This window comes from Lissotriton helveticus, chromosome 4_1 (genome assembly GCF_964261635.1).
Source record: "Lissotriton helveticus chromosome 4_1, aLisHel1.1, whole genome shotgun sequence".
Taxonomy (NCBI): Eukaryota; Metazoa; Chordata; class Amphibia; order Caudata; family Salamandridae; genus Lissotriton; species Lissotriton helveticus.
This window is the reverse complement of record NC_136063.1, coordinates 830,165,234-830,188,321: the sequence shown is the minus strand read 5'-3', so window position 1 is coordinate 830,188,321 and position 23,088 is coordinate 830,165,234. Positions and strand designations below refer to the sequence as shown.

General features: G+C 45.0%; 1 protein-coding gene across 1 annotated transcript in view; it reads right to left on the bottom strand.

Moving 5' to 3' along the window:
- Positions 1-23,088, bottom strand: part of LOC144828071 (adhesion G protein-coupled receptor E1-like) — a 561,082-nt gene that overhangs the window by 34,415 nt on the left and 503,579 nt on the right. Inside the window, exon 5 of the mRNA XM_078686208.1 lies at positions 5,927-6,073. Within this exon, the coding sequence (XP_078542334.1) occupies positions 5,927-6,073 (147 nt within the window). The remainder of the gene's footprint in view (positions 1-5,926; positions 6,074-23,088) is intronic.

The window sequence follows — 23,088 nt, the reverse complement described above, 5'->3', positions numbered from 1 at the left end:
CGGGTTTTGTTTGCGCTGCAGAGCCGATACGTCACGGTTATGCGACGCGTCATGAGGCGTCTCACGTGGCTACGTGATACGTCACGTAATAAAGAATATATTTTACAGCTATAGATATTAGCTTTTAAAAAAACAATGAAATTCACTGAAAAAACCATAGGTTATAGACCATATATAGTTAGGAATTTGCATTTACAAAACCTTGAAAATGCACTGAAAAAACCATAGGTTACAGACCATATATAGTTAGCTGGACATTTTATTGACATAAAACCAATGAAATTCCATATATAGTTAGTTGCACTAACTATATATCGCGCACCCGCAATCCACTGCTGATGATGTCACATATTACATCATTCATGACATGGTCAGTGACATCACTGATGACATCACTGATGACATCTCAAATGACATCACTGATGACATCACTGATGACATCTCAAATGACATCACTGATGACATCATGACACACCAATACCAGTTACTACATACGCACTCACTGATTCCTTTGTCTACACACACATTCACTCATTCACCCATACAATCACTCATACATACAGTCACTCATTATTACAACACTATCATATGCACTCATACACCTATGCAGACACTCACACACTGCCACTCATCCATGGAGTTACTCACACACCTAGTCAGTCCTGTAAAGAATCAATCACACTTCCATTTCCTCATCTATACAGTTAAACACACAACACCATACTTCAGTGACATCACTGATGATATCACTGATGACATCTCAAATGACATCACTGATGACATCTCAAATGACATCACTGATGACATCATGACACACCAATACCAGTTACTACCTACGCACTCACTGATTCCTACGTCTACACACACATTCACTCATTCACCCATACAATCACTCATACATACAGTCACTCATTATTACAACACTATCATATGCACTCAAACACCTAGTCAGTCCTGTGAAGAATCAATCACACTTCGATTTCCTCATCTATACAGTTAAACACAGAACACCATACTTTTCACACATATACTAACACATACTTACTCTCTTATACAATCACTGATACAAGTACACATTGATATGCACAGAGTCACACACCTCCCAGCCAGCCACACACACACTCAGTCTTCCATACATCCACTCATTCTTCAATATGTAAAACATATTTAAACTTTACAAAAACACACAGACACTAGATGATGTCATCAGTGATGTCATTTGAGATGTCATCAGTGATGTCATCAGTGATGTCATTTGAGATGTCATCAGTGATGTCATCAGTGATGTCACTGACCATGTCATGAATTATGTAATATGTGACATCATCAGCAGTGGATTGCGGGTGCGCGATATATAGTTAGTGCAACTAACTATATATGGAATTTCATTGGTTTTATGTCAATAAAATGTCCAGCTAACTATATATGGTCTCTAACCTATGGTTTTTTCAGTGAATTTTCAAGGTTTTGTAAATGCAAATTCCTAACTATATATGGTCTATAACCTATGGTTTTTTCAGTGAATATATATATATATACATATACACACACATATAACCTACTGGCAATAGCTAGTAGGTAGTTACATTTATGACTAAGATTTTCACAGGAAAACCATTTTTTTCCCCAATAACTTTGGCGCAGCTTGACAAATCTTCACGAAATATTAAATATTATTATTTAAACGTCCCCTTTTTGGTTCAGCTGCTGAGTACAAAGTTCCAGGGTGATCCATCAGGAGGGAGCCGAGAAAAGGGAGGGTCCCAAAACTGATTTTTTTTCTCATGTTATGTCTACAGGATGTTTCATTTTTTGAACCTGACCAGAGCCCAAACTGCTGAACGGAATTACAACACATTTGGCAGAAAGCTAGCTGTTGGTCCAGAAAGAGTGCTTCTTGTGATTTGGTGTAAATGCATTCAGTAGTTTTAGAGATATGTAAGCAAAAACAATTTAGCTATTTGGGGACTTAAGTCCTTGCAATTGACACGCAGATCCTATTGAAATTTGATGGACTGTCAACACTTCAATCAGGAAGTGTTAGCAGTCATCTTTTCACTTGGCTTGAAGCAGAACACCCACAAAAATTTAAAAAAACGAAAGAAAAGGGGGGCAGGGTAGGAATACCCTGCTCCCCCCCCCAAATAATGATTAGGGGATCCACAGAGACCCTTACATTTTGCCGCAAATTCCCAGGTGGATCTGTTGATCCGCAGCAAAATCGAAAAAAAGGGTGCGCTGGCTCCATCGCGTCTTTTTCTTGAAGTTCCCAAGTGGGCCAAATCCCTGGGGCAGTGTTTTTTTTAATTGTGCGGGGTGCCCTTGCGGCACTCCAGGCACGGCCACCTCCCCGGGGCACACAATAAAACGATGCAGGGGGCAAATGCGGCCTTCCCACAGCCTCAGGGACCGCCACCTTTCCAGGGCTGTTTGGAAACACAGTGTGGGGGAGGTCCGTGACCACCACCTTCCTAGGACTGTTTGGAAAATGAGTGCGGGGGAGGCCTGTACGGCATCCCTGGCTGCCCCAGGGACAGACATCTCCCTGGGACAATCGTTTATAGAAGTGCAGGGGCTACGCAGTGCCCCATGCAGCACCAGGGACTGCCACCTCATTGGGCAATTAACTTCTACAAATGCAGGGGGGCCCACATGGCCCCCTGCAGCCTTAGGGACAACCATCTCCCTGGGGCAAAAGTTAATATTGGGGGAGGGCCATGCAGCCCTCTCCCAGGAGCCATACATGGCCCTGGGGACCACCACCCCCCAGGGCTGGCTTCTGCTATGTCCCGGGGTGCCTGCCTCCGGGACATAGCTGTTTGCTATGGTTTGTCAGGAGCTTGACTGCTTCTACCAAGCCATACCAAACTGTCCTCAATTTCCGCAAGTGAGGGCATTGAAAATGCTCTCACTTGTTGAAAGAGAGCACAATTGCTTTTACAGAGAGGGAGCTGAGTGTGAGCTCTCTGTAAAAGCAATGCCAGCTCCCACAGGAGCTTATGAGTCGGCATGGGTCGCATGGGTTTTAGGCTCCACCTACGGTCCCCATTAAGGGTGAGTAGGTGCCCTGGGTGGGCCCCTTCCCCCATTTGAGAAAGGTCTGGCCCAATGGAATGGGGCCCCCAGGGCTGAAATTGGCCCAGGGAAGGGTTGGCCATACAGCTCCCTTTCCAGAATAAATGTAGATTTTCTTTTTAAAAAGGCCGGCCCGGCATGTCACCGGAGCCCCCACCCTCTTTCTCCACCACTCTCCAAATGTGCATCCTGGTATACTGCTGGTTGGGGGCCAACAAGCCCTCCTGTTACCTCCAGTAAGTCCCACACAGTGGGATTGTTGAGAGGTCGTCAGAGGCCATGCCCCCATTCTCCACCACTCTGCAAAGGCACCTCCTGGTGCACTAATGGTTGGGGGATGAAGTCCCCTTGGCTGCTGAGGGACCTTGGGCACCAATAACCTCTGCTATTACCTGCAGTAAGTCCCACACAATGGGATTGCTGAGAGGCCATCGGAGGCCAGCCCCACCACCACTCTGCAAATGTGCCTCCTAGTGCAGTACTGTTTGGGGGATGACATCCACACAGCCTGCTTGCTGAGAGAACTTTGGAGGCCACACCCCTTTTCTCCACCACTCTTCAAACGTGCCTGCTGACGCACTACTGGTTGGGGGCTGAAGTTCCCTTGGATGGGCCTAAATGGATTAAAAGTGATAGCTGGACCAATAATGTGTAACCATTAATGTGTAGACAATCCAGCTTTGCAGACTGTCAGTGGATCTACATTTAAAAATAAAAGTCCCCTTTGGACAAAGAACATAGGCTCTCCAGCCTGTGCTACGCATGTTTGAAGGCCATGTGTATCAGGTATCAGGCATCTGCAGTCGGTTTGCAAGTGATTAACAAATGAACACCTATTTGTTTCCACCCCAGAACTGTGTCCCCTGTTGATGGAATTGCATGAAACTCCATATAATAAGGATAAGGTAAACAGTCTAAAGTTCTACCAAATTACATCAAATATATTAGCAACTAAAATAATTTTTGACCCATGCTTTAATTAACAGAAAATTGAGATTCCTGCATTGGTCTTAACTTGTTAATAGCCTATCAAATATCATGCCAATTTGTCAACCAGTGCCACAATTAATTAAGATTAATACTTTATTGACCTTCCACCCCCCAATTCCACTCTGGCCCTCCTTGATGTTTTTGTACAAAACTCAATAAAGTAAGAGTTGAACTTATTAAGAGCCTGTCAAGTTTCCGGCACATCTAGGGTAAGGTACCTACCATATGAAAAATGGTGTAAACCTCCTCAACACTGCCCCTTTAAATGTGCTCTCTTTTGATTGATCTGCATAAAATTCGACATTCCAAGATAATAACAAGCATGCTAAAAGTTTGCCAAAATTCATGCTGATCCATGAAGGCTGAAGTCTATGCGTCACATGGCTGGCCTTTCAATGTGCGGGTGGGCACAGGACACGGCCTTTGGCTGGGCCTTGTAGGCGTCTCACAGTGCGCATGGCCAAACGCCATGCACAGCGGGGTTGACTGCCCAGGGAGGACTGGGACCATGGATCTTTTTATGTGTTATATAATAATAAAAACCTCAAAACTTCACTGAATTATCCAGGATTAAAGTGGAGTTATGGTTGGTTGAAACACTTTTTATCTTATATTTTTCAAACACTATAGGTTACTTATATATTTACCCTGCTCCCCTCTTTCACTACAAGCTCTGGTGTTTGAGGTAGAATATTTCCACCTCATACTAGCAATCTGTTCCCTGTTGTATAGACAATAGGCAAAGCAGTGTCAGAGCAACTCTTAAAAGAGGGAGTTTAAAAGTTGTACTTTTGTTACTAAGGGCCCGATTCACAGAACTAATTGATGATAAAATCCTAAACTTACTACTTTTGGTATTCACAGAAGGCATTTAGTAGTCTTAAATTAGGATTTTGTCTTAAATTAGGATTTTGTCCAAAATTAGGATTTTTTCTTAAATTAGGATGTTGTCCTAAGTTAGGATTTTGTCTTAAATTAGGATTTTGTCCTTAGTTAGGATTTTGTCTTAAATTAGGATTTTGTTTTTGTTTTGTTTTAAGTTAAACTTAAGTTTAACTTAAGTTTGTCTTAAGTTTAATTTAAGACAAAATCCGATCAAGACAGTCCTTAGTAACTGGAAAGATACCAACAAGGCCAATTTCGCAGGGTGGTTGAATTGGATAATCAGTTTACGCGGTGCAGATAATATCGCACTTCAACAGACACCGTGGCGCCCCCCCCACGAGAAAACTGTGGTCAACCCTTGATAACTACTTTACGACACATAAGCCACCTTAATATGGTCCACCACTGTTTACGCCACATGCACTAGTGCTTGCAGTCTTCCATCATTGTACTATTTTTCATGGTACCCTTTTCCTTGATGCTAGTGGTACACAATATCTGTTACTAAATGTTTGCTGAGTTTGCGATACATGTTCTGCTGCCTCCGGCGAGATATTGGTTATTATACTCTTGAATTTGTCATCGACTATTGTTGTAACGTACTGTACAGCACTTTTAAACCGTGAACTTCTGAACATAATTGTACTACTGGATCTACTCACTGTTTGTTACTGCTGAAACAACCAATAAAAACTTATCCTAATTTAAGGCAAAATCCTAATTTAGGACAAAATCCTAATTTAAGACAAAATCCTAATTTAAGACTACTAAATGCCTTCTGTGAATACCAAATGTAGTACGTTTAGGATTTTGTTGTAAGTTAGTTCTGTGAATCAGCCCCTAAATTCATACTGGGCAAGTAGCAAATCTGAGACCATTTGCACAGCAATATGGCCCCACTCTAGTCACATGGTTAGTTTCTTGCAAATGTAAAGACATGTTCTCTGATTTCCCACTGAATAGTAGAAGCATTTACCTATACACTTGGTTCTGCCAGTTATCCAGACTCCATCAGTAGGGGAAAATCCTTCAGAGCAGCTGCAATCATGCCTTCCGTTACCCTTGCTGGTACATATAGTGTAAGGTCCACATACCGTAGGATTCAGGTAGCATTCATCAATAGCTGTAAAATAAAGTATAGCCCACTGAGTGGATAAACATACAATCAGAATACAAGATAGAGCACCAGTTCTTTCAAATCGAGATTTAGAATGAATCACAATAACCTCACATTAAGTCAGGAACCAAAGCAGCATAAGAAAGAGTGTTTAGCTGACTGGTAGTTTTTAAGTACCCAGGCCCCTTTTCCTTCAGCCCGAGACAAGCTATGCTTCTGTGTTAACACTCTTTATGGGGACCGAAGGCAAATGTACTAAAAGCACTCTTGTGTCACAACTGGGGTCCACCATTTTGAATCATCCCTCACTGTGAGAAGGGGGTTGACCCAAAGAGTACTATGCTAATTAGTAGTGATGATATCAGTATTTTGCAAACTATGGGTCCCACCCACGGGTGGGTCAGAAGCAGATTTTTGGCGGGTAGTGACAGTCCAAGCAATTTTTCTTGTCACATTTGCTTCACTTGAACGACAGAAGTAAAATTTCAGGCTATGTCTTCAGACAAACTGCTTTACAAACCTCAGTCAGAGCAAGAAAAAGTAAAGTAACATATGTGACAATCTTGCTGGAGTAGTTAGTGTGGAAGGAAAAGCTGTAGGATGTAATTTTTTGTAACACCCAACAAAATGTATATGCCTATAAATGAACCGTACACAATCAGCAGTTAGGAAAACAAAAATGTAACACATTTTATTCAGTTCTGAAGTGTAATGGAAATAAAGATTTGAATAGGGTCAAAATAAATCAAGGCACTTTACCACAATTTCCACACATCATCATTTGTGTTCAATATGGTTTTATCAGTAAAACAGAGTGTCTGTGCAAATTTAGTGGCCATTTCAATGTAAAGTGTGTTGTCACTTAGGGCCATATGTATCAAGGCCAAATGGGTTTGCAAACTCATTTTCGCAAAATGGTATGTATGAAAGAATTTGGGTGCAAAGTAAGGAATCGCAAAATTTGCCATTCCTTATTTTGCGATTGCATTTAAGGAATCGCAGATTTTGTGATTCCTTAAATGCAATGTATTAAGCAACAAAAAATTCCAAAATGCCCTTAAGGAATCGCAAATTACCACCAACTTCTAGTTGGTGGTAAGTTGCGATTTCCTTGAAAAATGCACATTTCAGCAGTTTTCAAAGTGCCATGTGACGCACATACATGCCCTTAGGGCATGTATGTGTACCACATGTGCACCCATACTTATTTCAGGGGAGCAACAGGGTGCAATGTATTAAGCAACAAAAAATTCCAAAATACCCTTAAGGAATCGCAAATTACCACCAACTTCTAGTTGGTGGTAAGTTGCGATTTCCTTGAAAAATACACATTTCAGCATTTTTTAAAGTGCCATGTGACGCACATACATGCCCTTAGGGCATGTATGTGCACCACATGTGCACTCATACTTATTTCAGAGGTGCAACAGGGTGTACTTTGGACACCCCTGCACCCTTGAAATTATTCTCAATTTGCGATTAGCAAATTGCGAATCACAAATTGTGAATAAATTCCCATTCCTTCCTATGGGCCTGGAGGCCCATAGAAATTAATGGGAAAGTATTCCTTAATTGCGAATTCGCAATTTGCGAATTCGCAATTAAGGAATATCAAGAAATCGCAAAAAAATTGCATTTTCCTTGATACATACCATTTTGCGATTCTGAAATAGCGATTTCTTAAAAATCGCTATTACAGAATCTCAAAATGGTTCCTTGATACATTTGGCCCTAAATGGCAGTACACTACCACACAATGCTTTAGTTACACTAATAAATCACCCACCTAATCCATTAAACAAGGTGGATCATGAAAGTTTATCATTCTAAAAGTTGGACATGGTTCTAAAATGTTTGGGAAGCACTGCATTATATCATACAGGTACACCATCCTAACTTATCACTGACACCCACTCTGTCGCTAAAGGACGAGAGAACATATTTCATATTTCTTTGTCTTTCCTACTATCCTGATAGTTTAATAGAGTTGTAACCCCCTCGACCTAGGAATTCACTGTACCTTGGAACAAATGAGGAAATACATGAAGATATGAGTACACAAGCAAAATCATTAAGTAAATCCCATCAAAGCAGTTTCACAAGTTTTTTTTTTTAAATGACTAATGTTAGCACAAACTGGAATTTTACATCACCCGAAAAAGAAATTCCTACGTTGACCCTGATTTCTCTGCAGCATTGACCAGTTTCAAGACATGCGTGATGCTCTATTTCTTCTGCCCACTTGGGCCTTGATTTAGTAAGAATTGCAAAGGGGCTACCCAATTTTTTTCTGCACCTACTGGCTTTCAAAATGGTATGTTTCTTTATTTTATTTATTTATTTTTCACATTTGTAGAGCGCTCTGTTACCCGGAGGAATTGATGATGTGCTCTGCGTGTGCTTGCACCACTTTAACCCCAAGCAAATCCTTAATAATTATCTCTCCGGATGGGTTTTGCCAATTTGCGCGAAAGCAGATACTGTGGTGTCATGTTTTGAGAGTAGGGCTCATACCACTTGACACTTAACGACTAGTTTTTTCCCCCCTCTCCACCTTTTAATTAGGCAGTTTAGCTTCAGAATAAAGTTTGGCTAGGACTAACTGACCTATTTTAACTCATTAATCCCTTACATCTACACACACTAGGCCCCTCACCCCACTGCACCCACCGGCAGGAACAAAAGATCCCCGATAAAGAGCCCCAGTTCCGGGTGCCCGTCAGGTATTGCAGCCCGACCTGACGAGGGGCAGGTTCAAATGATGAAGCATGACACCTAGCTTGCTGGTTGTGTGAGAGCCCTAGTTCCGACAAGGAGAATCCGCTCTCCTTCCCTCACACATCAGTGGTCCCCAGTGACCCCACTACCATCTCATATTAACACAGGGGAACTTCATACCCTTCTTGTAACACAGTCTCCTGGGGCATGTACGCTGAACCTCGGTAAACTAGCCCCTAGTCCCTCCTCTTGTTCAACATGTTTTTGTGACAGACATTCTATCATCACCATTATTATTGACTTGGTAATCCCCGAGGTGAGCACTTAAGGTCAAACTTACTATTATTTCACGAAACGCGGTGCAGCAAGGAATGTGCTGTGCTGATTGAACAGAGAGCGCAGAAATGCTCCTTGTTTACAAAAGATATGGAGCATTTCTGCTTTCTCCTTGCCTGGTGCACTGTGTGCGGCCTACTGCTAACACAGACCCCCTTGTACCAGGGTATCTGCATTACATGGAGGAATGTTTTTGTGCAGGAAGAGATACTGATTTAACGCAATCCCAGGTTACAAACTGTTGTAAATCTGGAAATGCGTTAAATTCATGGGTGGGTTCACAGGAACACCCATACTCCACCCATGGAATGGCTCTCAGCTCAATATGTACTGTAACGCAGTGCAAACAGCTGCATTGGATTACATCTCTTTGCAAAGCCACATAAGGCAATGCAAACTGCCCCTTGCATTGCTTTCTAAATATGAATTAAGGAATTGCACTGCCTTGCGTCACCTTGTGTGACGCAAGGAGAACACACCTCCTTAACAAATCAGGCCCTTGAGTGCATCTATCACAACTGAAGCCTGAGGGTGGGATTTGAAGATGAAAAGTAGATTCTGAGGGTGGGATTTTGTAAAGATGATGCGGGAGCCAGTAGTTTGGTAATAAGTCTTTATTTACCAAGACAACACACCTAGGCTTGTGATCATAGGAATAGCTAATGTCAACTGACACACAGGTGGCAACTGTCAAATAGAACACTCAGCTGCTAACGTTCCAGCTGATACAACCAATTACGCGCGGGAATAGCAAGCGCGAGCAGGGGTAAGGGAAAGAGAAGAAGAGTAAAGATACAACACATCTCCATCCCTAAAAAGGAAAGTATGAGAAAACGCGCAGCCATTACACAGTGCACCTTACGCAGCGCTAATCATAAACAAAGTCTTCATATTTGTTGGGTTTGCTCAAGACCCGACCAAAGCTACTGGTGCTGGCTATTGCTCTACCTGTATCACTTTCGGGCACCCTCGTGGGAGCTGCCAAGTGTCCTTCATCACATGGTAGTGATTTTACAGTCTCTTTGTTGTAGTTGTTTGAATCCCCTTTGTGCCACATAGGTTCCTCTTGTTCTTCAGCTGATTTATAGACATCACCCGTGTCCAGGAATACCGCGGAAGCGTCACTACTGATGTTCCTCATTTCACCAATGGATTCTACATTTTGAATTTCATTTGATCTCTGATTTTCATCGTCGCTGACTCTGAATCTTCATATTCCCGTTGTGACCACTTGTGCTCTTTTCTCTCCTTTTTGGGTTTGGTTTTCCTCCCTTCCTGTGGGTTAACATCCCTACTGTGACCGACAGATATTGCAGAGGCATGCCACACTCTTCCATCACTGAGTAAGGCAGAATTACAGAAGACTTCTTTTACTTCTAGCGGACCATAAACCTGTTTTCACCTTTGGTAATGTGTCCGCTTTTTTTTACCATTACTCTTTCACCGACTTGGATGTTGAACTCTTTACAGTTCTTACTCTTGTCATATTTTTCTTTGTACGCAACATGTGCTTTTTTTATCCTTTCTCTTATGGTATCAACAGACCACTCCTTTTCCTTTGCCGACTTTATCCATCCAATGTTGTCCTTAGAGATAGGGGTTCTACCTCTCATAATCTCAAATGGGCTCACCATTGTTTTCTCGCCTGGAGTGATTCTGTACCCCCACACCATTTTGTTTACTTCTTTCCTCCAACATTTTCCGTTTGCGTTTGCAAGTTGGATGGTACCCTTTATCACAGCCCCGTTTCCAGCCGGGTGGTACACAGAGGTTGTTTTATGATTTATTCCGTTTCTATTCACAAACTCCTTGAATGTAACAGAGGTGAACTGGCTTCCGTTGTCACTCACCATAGTCTTAGGAATTCCTTCCCTTATGAATACTTCTTCCATGAATTTCAGTACATCGTTAGTGTCTACTTTCCCGCATACTTTTATTTCTGGCCACTTTCAGAAGTGATTCACCATTACAATTCCATATCCGGTTTCTTCTTGCCACTTCATTGGTTCCATTAAATCTATTCCGACTCTTTCCCATGGCATATTTGGGCATTTTAATGGCTGGAGCGGAGGGCGTAGAGTTGTTTTTGTTTTACCCGAGTTCTCACATTCCATGCAGTTTCTAATGCCCCTCTCAATCTGTATGTCACATCCCGGCCACCAATACCAACATTTTATTCTATTTTTTGTTTTGCTCATTCCCAAATGTCCTTCGTGGCATATATTTATTATTCTTTCTCTGAGCTCTTTAGGTGGCACCACTTTACCCTGTCTCAAAATCCAGTTGTCTTCCACTGATAGTTCATTTCTAAGTTCCCAAAACACGCGCAATTCATTCTCTACGTGGTTTTTCTTTGGCCATCCTTTTACAATGTATTTTTTTATCTTTTGCAATTGTTCATCTCCAGAATATCCCTTAATCTATTCATTCTTCTGTATGGTTCGGAATTCCTCGTTGATACTTGCAACGCATAGTTCTTCCTCCAGTGCCTCACTTCCAGTATTCTGCAAAGGTAGTCTACTCAGGAAATCCGCTACCACATTCTTTACTCCAGGTAGGTACTGAACCTCATAATTATAATCCAGTAGTCTGATGGATAGGCGTGCCAAACGTGGTGATGCACTGTATAATCGTTTCAATGTTGGAACTTTAGTTAGAGGTTTGTGGTCACATTTTAGGATTATTTTTTTTCCCCAAATGTATTGGCGGAAATGTTCCATTCCCCACATGCAAGCTAACGCCTCCCTTTCGATTACAAGTATCTTTCCTCTGTTGCTGTTAGAGAGCGCGATGCAAACGCTATTGTAATTTCCTTTCCGTTCTTTTCAATCTGCGTAAGAACTGCTCCAATACCTTTTCCACTTGCGTCTGTGGTGATTACATACTCCAGATTTCCATCAAATCCTTGCAAGGCAGGTACCTCACACACTTCTTTTTTTAGTTGTCCAAACTTCTTTCGCATCCTTCAGACCATTCGTATTTATTCTTGTTCTTCAATAGCCTCCTAATTTCGTACGTTTTTGCTGAAAAGTCCTTCACAAATTTTGAGTAGTACTCCACCAGCCCTAGAATAGCTCTGAGTTCATCTTTGCTGGTGGGCACTGGTACATCTTTAATTGCCATTATGAGTTCTTTTTTTGGTTTAATTCCTTCACTCGAAACTTCGTGACCTAGGAAGTTCACACAATTTTTACTAAATTTGCACTTTTTGTAATTCCGCTGTCAATCCACATTTCTCTAATTTCTTCAGTACTTGTATTAGTTTGTAGTCATGTTCTATTTGATCTTTACCCATGACTAGGATGTCATCCTGGAAGATGAGTATACTTTTCATTCCTTTAAAGATTTCCTGCATAAGTCTTTGAAATAGCGCTGCCGCGGACGCTATGCCAAATGGTACTCTCTTGAATCTGAAACACCCGAAAGGTGAGATGAAGGTGGCGAGGTGCTTACTGTCCAGATGTAGGGGTACCTGGTGATACGCCGCCGCCAGGTCTATAGTTGAGAACACACTCATGCCTTTGGTGAGGGATAACATTTCTCCAATTCTTGGCAGGGGATATTGGTCTATGAGAATGTTCTTGTTTAAGTCTCGTAGGTCCATGCATAATCAAAATTTTCCGTTAGGTCTTCTCGCAACTACCAAGGGTGTGACCCACTCAGCTGACTCTGTTGGTTCTATTATGTCTGCTTCCAACAACTTATTAATTTCTTCTCTGACTTCTTCTCTCAGTGTTAAAGGTATCTGTCTTACTTTGTGTACACATGCGGTGGCATTCTCTTTCAACTTGTTCTGGTGCTGGAACCCTTTCAATTTGCCTATCTTCCCATTAAACACCTTTGGGAACCTTTCTACAAGGTCTCTTTTAATTAATGTGTCTTGTTGCATAACTAGCACGGGTTCAGGACTGTTAGGGTTTAGAGTGATGCCCAGTGTTCCCTGGTCCTTCCACCCTAATACGCATGGACCAGTAGCTGCTACATACATTTTGCTTTCCATTTCTCTTTCCTTGAAAACAAAATTAAGTTTCCTGTAGCCAACAAGCTCGATTGGCTCTCCGGTGTAAGTTTTTAACATTATATCTGGTTTCTTCATTTTGTTCCCCAAAACATCTTTAAACTTATTGCACCATACTTCATGGTTTATGATCGTGCAAGGAGAACCGGAATCTGCTATTATTATTTCCATCTCTACACCACCTATTGTCATTTTGCACAACGTTTTTTTCTTGATTTTGTCACTATCTTCTTCATTTTCTTCTGTTACATCAGTTACATTCAGTACGCATAGATTGTATTCAGATTCATCTGATCATTCAGTTTCTATTTCCACCTCTTCTTGTACATACTTCACTTTTGCTTTCTCTCTTCTTATGCACGATTTTTGGAAATGTCCTATGAGTCCGCACTTGCCACACTTGTTGTTAATTGCTGGACAATTCCAATCATTTACCAGGTGTTTGCTGCTACCACAACGATAACATTTCAATTCTTCAAACTTTTTTCCGTAATTGCTCTGTTTGGGTCTGTCATTCCCTTTGCTTCTGTACTCACTACTTTTTTTCTTAGTTCCAATTACTTTTGCAACAACAGTTGATATGTCGTTTTTGTTTTTTGTTTCATTGATGACTTCTTTTGCACATCTTTCAGTCAATTCCGCTTTTTTTACGATTTCAATGACTTGTTGTAATGGCTTCTCACCCTTAGCCCACAGAGCATCCTGGATGTTGGGATTTGCGGCACACATTACAATTTTGTCCCTTATTAAGTCATCGTGCATGTTCTCAAATTTACAAGATAATGCCAAGTTCATTAATGCAGCCACATATTCGTCAACACTTTCTTCCTTTCCTTGTTTTCGCCTGTAGAACTTATATCTGTGAACAGCAACACACACCGTGGGTTTTTAGTAACTGTCTAAATCTTCTAGCGCTTCCATATAAACGTTTCTATCACCTCCACCACACACTTTCTTATTAATATTTTTGTATACATCCAATCCACCAGCCCCCAAACAGTGTAATAGTATTTTTTTCTTTTCTTCTGGTTTCATTGGTTCATCATCATTTTCAAAAGTGGTTATATAGTTATTAAAGTGCTCCTTCCATGTTTCCCACTTCACTGATGGGGTTCCTGTTCCTTTTAAAAACGGTTCAGGTGGTTGTAAGTTGTATTTGTTGCTATTTGCCATGTTTTGACAAGCTTTAGATTAATATTCCTCCTTTTTAAAAAAAAAATGCTCCAACCTCTTAGATCACTTAGTATACTGTAAGCGAGTGATGTGTTACACAACTCCTGTTGTTCCAGCTTTTTTTTTTATATATATTGATTTTCTGCCTAGTATTTACTTCCCTTTGTTGCTATTCATCAGCTTTATTACTAGCTTCATGCTCGTTTCCATATATCAGTTTAATATGCTATTCCTTTCAATTTGCTATTCATGCTTCCTTGTTTTCCGTTATTACCGCCAAGCCAGCGTGCTCTTTTAACTTTGGCACAACGCTTACTTTTCACTTCCAAGATGGCGTCTGGTGCTTCAAAACACGTCACGCTACCCTTCGCGCCAACTTCTGAGGTGATTAATCGTCTGCGCACTTCCTCACGGCCGTACATCTGAGGCTCTTAACATTACACGCTGCAAAGCTCGCTTCCGATACACAGCTGGGCTCAACCTTCACTCGTGTGATAACTACGTTCACACTGACAATCCAAGAGTGAACCAAAGCGTCGGTAAAGGTAGAAACTTCAAATTATTCCAGTTTCTCTCAAACGTAGCTTCAGACTTTCCACTTATTCAAAAATTATCCCACAAGCCAAATATTTTCTTACTGTCTTCACAACAGACAAGTTATATTCCGCTAGACGTCTGGTTTAAATTAGTAACCGAACAGCCAGGCTTCTTAATTTCAATATCATTTATATCCTTCCTTCCCGGAGAGTCTATGCTGTTATTCCACGTGGGTTTTCCGGTGTGTTGCCCCCGACCTCGTCGCCAAATTGTAAAGATGATGCGGGTACCAGTAGTTTGGTAATAAGTCTTTATTTACCAAGACAACACACCTAGGCTTGTGATCATAGGAATAGCTAACGTCAACTGACACACAGGTGACAACTGTCAAATAGAACATTCAGCTGCTAACGTTCCAGCTGATACAACCAATTATGCGCTAGCAGGGGAAAGGGAAAGAGAAGAAGGGTAAAGATACAACAGATTTTTAGATGAAAAGTAGATTCCGAAACAATACATCCCCAAACGTCAATGCTTTTAAATGAGAAATCATGGTCGGGATGCTCTTAACCTTGGTGGGAAATGTGGAAGACCTTAATTGCAATGTGTCACAAGGAATGACTTTATCAGATTCGCTCCAAAACAGCCAGGGAAAACAAAGGCGAGTGCAACGCCTGAGAGAATAAGACCCGGCAACCAGGGCTTTATGTGGGATGAAAAAACTGGGGGGGTCTCTCATAGGGGCGTGGCCGATGTAATTGAGGGTGTTGCTTAAAATACTTAACCTAAAAACCTGTACTTAGGATAGTGAGTGCCCCACTGGTATTTTGCTGATTTGTCCATTCATCCAGATATATAACACAACAAGTAACATTACCCCACAAGCCAGCACTATTGTCTTTTTCAATGGTTGTAAATGGTTTTAAATTGCATAAGATAAATAAGCAATAACTATGAATTTGCTATATATTATATTGAAAATGCTTCCGTTCTTGCGGGAGAGGATGTGGCCTAAGGGCTAGAACTGCCGACTTTGGAGCTGAGAAAGCAGGTTCGAGTCTAACTCTGACAAAACATGAATATGTCCTTGTGTGATGTAACTGGTGCTCATGTAAAGTGCTCTAAGTTTGCGCTATATAAAACTGAAAGTGAGTCTTTGAAGTTACATCAAAAGCAGTGACAGATAGTACTATTGCAGAGTTAAGTTGGTTTTTTTTTACCCTGAGGGAAAAAATGGAGAGCCCAAGTTGAAAGTGTCAGGAAAAGGTATGTATTAAGGGGCAAATTTATCAAAGAGTTGTGTTGCCTTTGCACCACGCAACGGGGCGCAAGAACAACACAACTCTAAAGTTAGATTTATGAAGCCACACAAGGCCATCTTGCATGGCCCTGCATGGGTTGTTAAACCTAGAGGGGCACATTTATCAAAAGATCATGCAACAAACCATCTTGCAGCGCTGCTTGATAGGGTAGGAATGCACTGTGTTTAACATTATATGGTGCATTCCCGTCTTTCCCTGCGCTGGTGCACCTAGTGTCAATGCATGCACCCTTGGTGCAAGGGTGCCTGCGTTGTAAGCAGAATTGCTTTTGAACAGGAAGGGACACCATCCTGCACAATAACAATCCCCTGAGGCATTTTCGTTTTTCTATGTGTGCTGCAGCACACATCAAAAGGGGAAATACACAGGGCTTGGTCGCCCCACTCACTGCTGCCGCTCCTGCCTGCCTTTGCCGCCTCCTGCCTGCAGATTCCTTCGCTCGCTGCCCGCTGCTCCTGGGAATTTCCCACTGCTGGAATTTCCCGCTGCCCGCTGCTTCTTGGAATTTCCCGCCGCTGCCTCCCTGCGGCCCAGCCCCCCTGTGATTCCATTCGCCGCCCCGCTCCCGCCACCCAGCTGCTCCTCCCTCCTGGCTCCTTACTTAAGGGGACCACAGAGTGTGACCGCTCAGCCCTCCACAGGGCTTGGTCGCCCCACTCACTGCTGCCGCTCCTGCCTGCCTTTGCCGCCTCCTGCCTGCAGATTCCTTCGCTCGCTGCCCGCTGCTCCTGGGAATTTCCCGCTGCTCCTGGGAGTTTCCCGCTGCCCGCTGCTTCTTGGAATTTCCCACCGCTGCCTCCCTGCGGCCCCGCCCCCCTGTGATTCCATTCGCCGCCCCGCTCCCGCCACCCAGCTGCTCCTCCTTCCCGGCTCCTTACTTATGACGCCCCCAGAACGACCGCGCAGCGGATGCGCGCAGCGGGAGCGCCGATTGAGCACTGAAGGTGCGCCAAAGGTAAGCCCGTCTGCGCCCGTCCGTGCCTGGCCCGCACCCAGCGCCAGGACCCCTGGCCCTCCCCGCCGAGGCAAGACGACCCGACTGACCTACGACGCCGCCACTCTCAACGCACTCAATCCCGGCCGGACCCACGCCTGCTGCCGAGCCACCCCGAGACGCATCCACGGACCCTTCACCTGCTGCACCTGCAAGTTCACCTGCCCCGCACCCGCCAAGACAAACACCAGCAGCAACCACCTCAAGTGCATCCTGATCAACACCCGCTCCGTCCACAGACACGCCGTGGAACTCTGGAACCTCCTCGACGCTACATCACCGGACGTCGCCTTCCTCACGGAAACCTGGATGAACGCCTCCTCTGCACCCGACATCGCCATCGCCATCCCGGACGGGTACAAGATCATCAGGAGGGACCGCATCAACCAGACCGGAGGTGGCATCGCCATCGTCCACAGGAACACCATCCGCATCACGACCGACGCCAACGACTCCTTCGCCGCAGCCGAACATCTCCACTTCCAGATTTACACCGACCCTAAGACGACCCTCAGAGGCACCCTCGTCTACAGACCCCCGGGACCACGCACACAATTCAGCGAAGACATCACAGACTTCATCAGCCCGCACGCCCTCCCCTCCACTGACTACATCCTCCTCGGGGACCTCAACTTCCACCTAGAGAACAACAAGGACCGCAACACCACCGCCCTGCTGGAAAACCTCGCCAACCTCGGACTCAAGCAACTGGTCAACACCCCCACCCACTACGCCGGCCACACGCTTGATCCCGTCTTCTCTTCCAGCAAGTACATCACCTTCAGCCACGCCACAGGACTCCACTGGACCGACCACAGCTGCGTCCACTTCAGCTTCAAAAGATCCACGACCCACCACCACCCGCAACAGGTACCTCACAGGAATTGGAGCAAGATCACCGCAGACCAGCTCACCACCTCCCTCAGCCAGAGCCCACCCACCAACACAACGGACCCCAACGAAGCAGCCCGCAACTTCACACAGTGGCTGACCGCCTGCGCCAACGACCTCACGCCACTAAAGAACCCTCCCAGCAGAACCAGAAGCAAGAAGGCATCCTGGTTCACTGATGACCTCAAGGACTCCAAGAAGACCTGCCGCACCCTCGAGAAAGCCTGGCTCCTCGACCGGACCACCGACAACATGACCGCCCTCAAACACGCTACCCGCAAGCACCACCAGCTCATCCGCACCACCAAGAAGAAATCCCTGAAGGAACGACTGGACAACAACGCTCACGACAGCAAAGAGCTCTTCACTATCATCAAGGAGTTCTCCAACCCCAGCACCGGCACCAACGACATCACTCCGTCACAAGACCTCCACCGCAAGATCGCCGACATCAACAACAGCTCCGGCGCCCCACCCATGCACCCAACCGTCGAACCAACGCCCCCCTCCGCCACCCTTCGCACCTGGACCACGGTGACCACCGAAGACACAGCCCGCACGATGAACACCATCCACTCCGGATCACCGACCGACCCCTGCCCACACCACGTCTTCAACAAGGCCGACTCCACCATCGCACCCCAACTCCGGAACATCATCAACGCCACCTTCAACACCGCCACCTTCCCGGAGAGCTGAAAGCACGCCGAGATCAGCGCCCTCCTGAAGAAACCTACAGCGGACCCCACTGATCTCAAAAACTTCCGCCCCATCTCGCTCCTCCCTTTTCCTGCTAAAGTCATCGAGAAGATTGTCAACAGACAGCTGACCGCCTTCCTCGAGACGAACGGATCCCTCGACCCCTCGCAGTCCGGCTTCAGAGCCAACCACAGCACCGAGACCGCCCTCATCGCAGCCACCGACGACATCCGGACCCTGCTCGACAAGGGGGAAACAGTGGCCCTCATCCTCCTGGACCTCTCCGCTGCGTTCGACACGGTCTGCCACCACACCCTAGTCCAGCGCCTCAGCAACATCGGTATCCAAGAGAAGGCACTGGAGTGGATCATCTCGTTCCTCGCCGGAAGAACACAAAGAGTCCGCCTCCCCCCGTTTCGCTCCGAGGCCACCGAAGTCATCTGCGGCGTCCCGCAAGGATCTTCACTCAGCCCCACCCTCTTCAACATCTACATGAAACCTCTCGCAGCCATCGCACGCCAGCACAACCTCAACATCATCTCTTACGCCGACGACACCCAGCTGATCCTCTCCCTCACCAGAGACCCCGACACCGCCAGAACCTGCCTACACAAAGGGATGAAAGACGTCGCCGAGTGGATGAAGGACAGCCGCCTGAAACTGAACTTGGACAAGACGGAAGTCCTCATCCTGGGATCTTCGCCCTCCGCCTGGGACGACTCCTGGTGGCCCCCAGCCCTGGGCACCGCACCCAAGCCAACCGACCACGCACGCAACCTGGGCTTCATCCTGGACCCCTCCCTCTCGATGACCAGACAAGTCAACGCCGTCTCCTCATCGTGCTTCAACACACTGCGTATGCTTCGCAAGATCTTCCGCTGGATCCCGACCGAGACCAGGAAGACTGTCACCCAGGTACTCGTCACCAACCGACTGGACTACGGAAACGCCCTCTACGCCGGAACCACAGCCAAGCTACAGAAAAGACTCCAGCGCATCCAGAACGCCTCCGCCCGACTCACCCTGGATGTCCCCCGACGCAGCCACATCTCCAGCCACCTGAGGAACCTGCACTGGCTCCCCGTCGACAAGAGGATCACGTTCCGGCTCCTCACCCACGCACACAAGTCTCTCCACGACCTGGGCCCCAAGTACCTCAACAACCGCCTGACCTTCTACACGCCCACCCGCCAGCTACGGTCCACCAGCCTCGCCCTCGCAGCCGTACCACGCATCCGAAGAGCCACCGCCGGAGGAAGATCCTTCTCTTACCTGGCTGCCAAGACTTGGAACTACCTCCCCATCCACCTTCGGCTGACCCAGGACCATCTCGCCTTCAGGAAACAACTCAAGACCTGGCTGTTCGAGCAGTAGCATACCCCTCCCCCCAAGCGCCTTGAGACCCTCCCGGGTGAGTAGTGCGCTATACAAATGGCATGAATGATTGATTGATTGATTAGGGAAAATAAAGATATTTCATCTTGTTATGCCACACCTTAGATTACACACCTTACATTTATTAGACATTTTCTTCAGCCATTCAGACATTTTGAACATTCAGAGTTTATAGACATTTTCTTTAAATATGTTTTACTTTAGACATTTTCCAAATTTTCAGCACTTTGTTGCACTGTTTAATTTGCTTTGGTTTTCATTGAAGAATATGCGTTCATTCCCTATTGTACTGAGAAATGCTGCTTGTTATTTTTGAGGGACATTTACATTTTGTGTTTGATTTGTCATTAGGAATTTTGCTTGTTACCTTTTTTTCTGCAATCGTGTTCCTTTTGTATTGGGACCTATCATTGATTTGACTATTCGTCGGATGAGCTGTGGCTAATTTATTAGGACACTTGGCAGTTTGCTCATTTTATGAATTTGCTGATTCTAACTAACTTTTACTTACTATGATGATACATTTTCTATTTGAATAACTAAAGAAACTGAAAACGAGATCATTGAATTTGTGTTTCTTAATGGTATTGGCTGTGCACACGAGTACAGGACTTTTCCTTTCCCGTGAATCAACCTTTTTAGAAGTTAATTCGTTTTGAGAGTTGACAATACCAGAAAGAGAGATGTGAACATCACACCACCAAAACTGGTCAAAAGACCATCTCTTAGACTTGGCTTTTTCAGAAATTGTCTTTACATTTCCAAGGGCAACTTTCCCCCATGCCAAAGAAGAAGATTTACACCAAACTCTGCAAGAACAGGCCAAGAGAAATTGCCTTCTAACTGACACAGCCCGACTCTTCTAAAGACATGGTCCTCCATCACTCAAGGACAGGCCTGTTTTCTACAATTGAAGAACAGACTAAGAAATGCCCGCATTCAATGACCTAACTGACAAATATCTGGGGACACCCCCTTTGGTGAGAGAACTGAGCACTCCAAGAACACGCCACAAGCGGCCGGACTGGCTACTGGGCGTTTTGGTGTGCTGCCGAGCTGGGAGCTGAATTCATTGATGGGGACCTGCATGGGCTGAACGAAATTCGTTTTGCTTTGTTTATTTCGAAGCACACGCAGGTCTCTAACAACAAAATTAGCCCCCACCGCAGTGACATCAGCCCCCAGCATGGCAACATGCCAAAACGCCTGTTAGCCAGATTGGCCCTGACGCCACATGCATTTACATGTACCAGTAAGCACTGGAGGAATGCATCTCTGCTACACCTTCTGAGACAGGCACCAGTGTCCAACAGAGAAATGGGGCACCCATTGCACACCAGCACCAATGAGCACCCAGAAAATGGAACACCCAGTGCATATGCAGCAAGGATGAGTGAACAGTGCGCAGCAGATCAAGTGGAAGGTCATCCTATATGTTCTGATAAAGAAGAGAATCAATAGCTCTAGCCAGTTGGACAAAGACATGTACAGTGGAGAGCAGCTGAGAAAATAAGATCCAGTAAACTCTCCCCACTTCTCTTGTGTCGTTTTACAAATGTACTTGTGCCAATAGCTTGCATTTAACAAGTCAAAGCAGTATAGGCCTTAGTAGTACTGGTTCACTCAAAAAGAAAACAGTGTCAGATCACATAAGAAGCAAGTCTCCCTATTCATATGAGACTTGCTCTCCTTATCAACTGCAAACCCAGGGCCCAGTACAATATTCGCCGTATAAGCCTGATGAAAACCTCAGGCTGGCTCTAGGTATTGGTGTTTCAATGTGGGTTGTTAGTCTTGTCAGCCTTGCGGTGGTCTTCCCCAAAACCTTTTGCCTTAGTTCTCCATTTTCTTTAATATTGTTTTTGTTGGCCTTATGACGCTGTGCATTTTACCAAAGCTAACCAGTACTAAATTGCATGTGCTATAACCTTAAAACATGGTAACATTGGTTTCTTCCTATATGGAATATTTAATTTACTTGCACATTCCTAGTAAAGTGGTAGTACATGTGCCCAGGGTCTGTAAATTAAATGCTACTAGCGGGCCTGCATCACTGACGGTGCTGCCAACTTAAATAGCCGTTTAAACATGACTCAGGCCTGCCTTTGCAGCTTGTGTGCTTGTGTGTCCGACCTCTGATCGGGCCTGCCCTCACTTCATTCCCTCTCAGGCCCTCTGCTCTTCTCTTAACGATTTCTTTATCGAGAAGATTGTTAATATTAAATCTAACATCCTGGTCACTCCCTTTACCCCTCTTCACTCTGTCCTCTCTGCGCCTAAATCTTTTTTTTCTTCTTTTCCTCCCCTCTCTTTGGACACCTTCTTAACTTTGCTTTCTAAAATTAAGTCTGGCTCCCCCACTGATTGTGCTCCTGCCCGCATCCTCAAAACCCTTTTTTCCTCTTGTCCTGACACCCCTCTCTCTCTTCTCAATGCCTCTCTTTCCACCGGATTGGTCCCTTCTTCTTTTAAATCTGCTATTGTTTCTCCAATTCTTAAAAAACCTGGTCTCGACTCCTCTCTTCCTTCTAACTTCAGACCTATCTCTCTTCTCCCCTATCTCGCTAAAATTCTTGAATCTTATGTTACCTCTTGTCTTTCTGCTTTTGTTGAACGGAACCAGCTTCTGGCATCCCACCAAGCTGGTTTCCGCGCAGGTCACTCGACCGAAACCGTGGTGTTAGCCGTCCTTGACGAGCTTAAAGCCAAGGCCGACGTCAATTCTCCCCAGGCTTTAATCCTCCTCGATTTGTCCGCTGCGTTTGACACGGTCGACCATAATATTCTTTTGGACCGTGTCAGCGCAGCGGGCATACGAGGTACTGTCCTCTCTTGGATTACCTCCTTTCTGACGGGTCGCTCTCAAGCTGTCCATCTTCCCGGCTTTTCTGCTTCCCCCCTCCCGGTGCCCTGTGGAGTCCCCCAAGGGTCTTCCCTC